The sequence below is a fragment of the Nicotiana attenuata genome, unplaced genomic scaffold, assembly GCF_001879085.1.
Source record: "Nicotiana attenuata strain UT unplaced genomic scaffold, NIATTr2, whole genome shotgun sequence".
In the NCBI taxonomy this organism is placed as follows: Eukaryota; Viridiplantae; Streptophyta; class Magnoliopsida; order Solanales; family Solanaceae; genus Nicotiana; species Nicotiana attenuata.
The window spans coordinates 20,822-24,491 of NW_017677568.1; the positions used below are offsets into that span (position 1 = coordinate 20,822).

The 3,670-nt window shown below is 30.5% G+C and overlaps 1 protein-coding gene across 1 annotated transcript; it reads left to right on the forward strand.

Annotated features, from left to right (window-relative positions):
* Positions 1-2,279: 2,279 nt before the first annotated feature.
* On the forward strand, positions 2,280-3,464 carry LOC109221441 (zinc finger MYM-type protein 1-like). Its single transcript, XM_019385927.1, has one exon. The coding sequence runs from the start codon at positions 2,280-2,282 to the stop codon at positions 3,462-3,464; it is 1,185 nt and encodes a 394-aa protein (XP_019241472.1).
* The last annotated feature ends 206 nt before the right edge of the window (positions 3,465-3,670 follow it).

The window sequence follows — 3,670 nt, forward strand, 5'->3', positions numbered from 1 at the left end:
AATAGTAGTATAGTCATATAGTTGCCGGGAATTAACCAGTAAAACTGTATACCATGTTGGTATGGTTATATACCATATTGGTGTCATATGGTAGTTTGAACATTTTTTTGGTTGTCTTGGCTGCATTTTTAAGTGAATTCTATTCTGAAATTATTTATATGAACGTGATTTGCAGTGCTGGAATTTATTTGTGCTGATGGATATAGATTATGTACTAGTTTTTATAATTATGGGCAATTGTTGGAACGACCCATACAACTATATACCCTATTCGTATATGGAATGAGCAAGTTGCTTTGTGAATATTTAGCTTGCAATGCGAGCATGTAATTTTCTCATACTTTTATTGTATCCTTTAATGTTTTGGTACAGTAGTATAGTCACAGATAGTTGTAGCAACATTCTAGAGCAATCATATACTCTGTTGGTATACATGTATACCATATTTGTATCATATGGTACTAGAAGTCTTTTTTGCTACTTACATTTTTATTGTATTTTTCAATATTTTATTATCATTTCTATTCTAACTAGTATATATGGAGATTTAGTGGCCGTAGATTATGTTTTCTTGCTCCATCACTGGTTGGTGTTACTGCTAATGGTAGAGTATGTACTGATATTTGTAGGAAAGGAGATCAAGGTTTGCATGACAATCATGTGAAATTAGAAAAGGAACAAGAAATAAAGAAAAAAAATAAAAATAAAAAAAAGTAAAGAAGGAGTCAAATTTGAATGTGAAATAAGTTATGGTAAAAATAACAATAATACGATTTAGGCAAAAATAAATGAATAAAAGAGAAAAAAGAAAAAAATAGGAAGAAAATGAGAAAAAAGAAAAGGAGAAAAGAAAGAAAAAAAGGAAAAAAGAAAAGAATCATAGAAATAAAAAAGAATTGGAGAATAAAGAAAAAAATTCCCCACAAAAACTACTATGGGTAGGAAATATAATTAGTTTATGGGTAGAAAAATAAATGGGTAGACAAGGGTAAATAGTTTTATTTTTGTAGGTAACTGTGTCAAACTCTCATTTTATTTTTGAAGATTTCTTGTTTGATTCAAAGTGGGTGCTGTTAAATATTGCTTATAGTACCTTCTGAAAGTTCATACTGAAATTTGATAGCATATGGAGCTGATTTGAGGTGATTGAGATCGAAATTTTCATTTGAAATTCGAAGAAGAACACAGCTACAGTATACCGCTACGGTATACAATATGCTGTAGGAGTATATAGTTATACTACAACAGTACACTATTATAGTATACAATATATTATTATAGTATACTGTAATAATATGCAATATACTGTAACAATATATTGTAATAGTATACTTATTACCCGTAAGTTCACTTGCCTTTTTCCTTTTAATTTGCTTTAAGCTTTTACCCAGCGTGAGAAGCAAATTAAAAATGCAAAAAAATAAAAAAATATTATAGTATGTTATATAATGTAACGGTATACTCTTACAGTTAGATCCTTTTAGAATTTTTTAAAAATTTTATTGACAACTGATATTATTTTAATTTAATAATTGAATTAAATTTTTTTTTAACCCTTTGCGTACAATTGTATTCCCTGTTGGTATAACTATATACTATACTGGTATCAAATGTTAGTTAATATTTTTTTTGGTTGTATTAGCTACATTTAATTGGTACACAATTTGATTTTTCTTTAGTGATAATATAAAAAAAGAATAATAAAAAATAGTGAAAATAGTAAATGAAATTAGATTATGAAGAGAAAAAGAATGTAAAAAAAAGAAGTTAAATGAAATTAGAATAGGAAATGAATTAGTGTCCAGTTATGAACTTCAAGAGTAATGAATTAGTGTAATGAATTGTGCAATCACAGAAGTATTACTCTAGTATCATTTATGAATAGATGATTAAAAGGATATTTACTTGATTCTGAGGACATAAGTGACATTCTATTGAAAAATTTAGATGGTTCAGCTTAGTGAATACGTTTGAAAGGCTGCTCTGATTTTGCATCTTTCTTAATTTAATAGAAACTTTGTAACCTTTGTTATATTCGGGGGGTCATGGGATCGAACTCCTTCTGAACTTATGTTTGTTTATCTGTGTTCAATTTTTGTTGCATTTACTCTTTATATTTTAGCACTGTGCATTCATAAGTTCTTATTGGTATATCTTATAATTTATAAATTGAATTATGTCAAAGGAGATAAATAATAGTTTGTTATAGCATTTTGTAACATACAACTTCAAGTAAATTTGTGTTTTGTGATTTTTAGGTTTTTCTAGCAAAAGTCGATATGATCACGAGTTTTTACAATGCTCAAGCTTCTGCAGCTTCTTCTTGCTCTCCTTTGACAAGTTCTCCATGTCCAGTTATTAATAACAATATTAATCCTTCCCAAGCATCGGATAAAGTGTGGGATTATGAGCCCGATCCTGCTAAAAGAAAACCAATTTCAGAATATCCTCCTAATTTACGTGACCGTGTAAGAAGAAATTATATACAAAATGGAGCTTGTCAACCTCGTGGTTTTGTCTTTTCAAAAAGAGATTTTGGGGGAATAATGCGTCACTTTAATCCTGAATGGTTTAAAACTTCATGTTCAAAATGGTTAGAATATAGCATTAAACAAGATGCAACATTTTGTTTATGTTGTTACTTATTTAAAAATGAGGTTGGAGGATATAAAAAAAAAGTAGGTGATGCTTTCACAACGGATGTTTTTAGAGGTTGGAATAAAGGTTTAGAAAGACTTAAATCACATGTGGGTGACGTGAGTAGTGTTCATAATCGATGTTTCAAGATGATGCTAGATTTAATGAACCACGAACAATCCATTCTAACTTCTTTGGACAAGCAATCTGAGAAAATTAAAAGTGAACATCGAGTTCGTTTGAATGCTTCAATTGATGTGATAAGGTATCTTTTGAAAGAAGGAATTCCTTTTCGGGGCCACGATGAGAGTGTAACTTCTACTAGAAGAGGCCATTTTTTAAATCTCTTAAAATGGTATGCAGATAGGAAGGAAGATGTGAAAAATGTGGTATTAGAAAAAGCTCCAAAAAATAACACCATGACTTCTCCTGATATTCAGAAAGATATTGTGAATTCTTGTGCAAAAGAAACGGTGAAAGCAATTATTGAAGACTTGAATGGGGATTTTTTTGGGATATCAGTTGATGAGTCTAAGGATGTCTCTCATAAGGAACAAATGGCTCTTGTTCTGCGCTATGTCAATAAAGAGGGTGAACTTATTGAGCGATTACAAAAAGAAATATATTCTTTGCTTTTACAACATTCATTGAGTTCATCTCTAATACGGGGACAAGGGTATGATGGAGCTAGTAACATGCAAGGAAACATCAATGGTCTTAAAACTTTGATTCTGAAAGATAATCCTTCGGCACATTGCATACATTGCTTTGCTCATATTCAGTTGCAATTACCTTGTACGCTGTTGCAAAGAAAAACCATGATGTAAATAATTTTTTTACATTCTGCTTAATGTTTTGAAATGTTGTTTCATACATTGCTTTGCTTATCGCATTGTTCATTATACTTGGAGTTCTGGCAAATTGAGGGTTCAATTAATCAGAGAAAAGCTATACGACCGACCGGTCGTTTTTGAGCTTTTGCATCTGCATCGCCTGTCTCGGGCATGACTTGCCCGTGTTATGCATTATGACT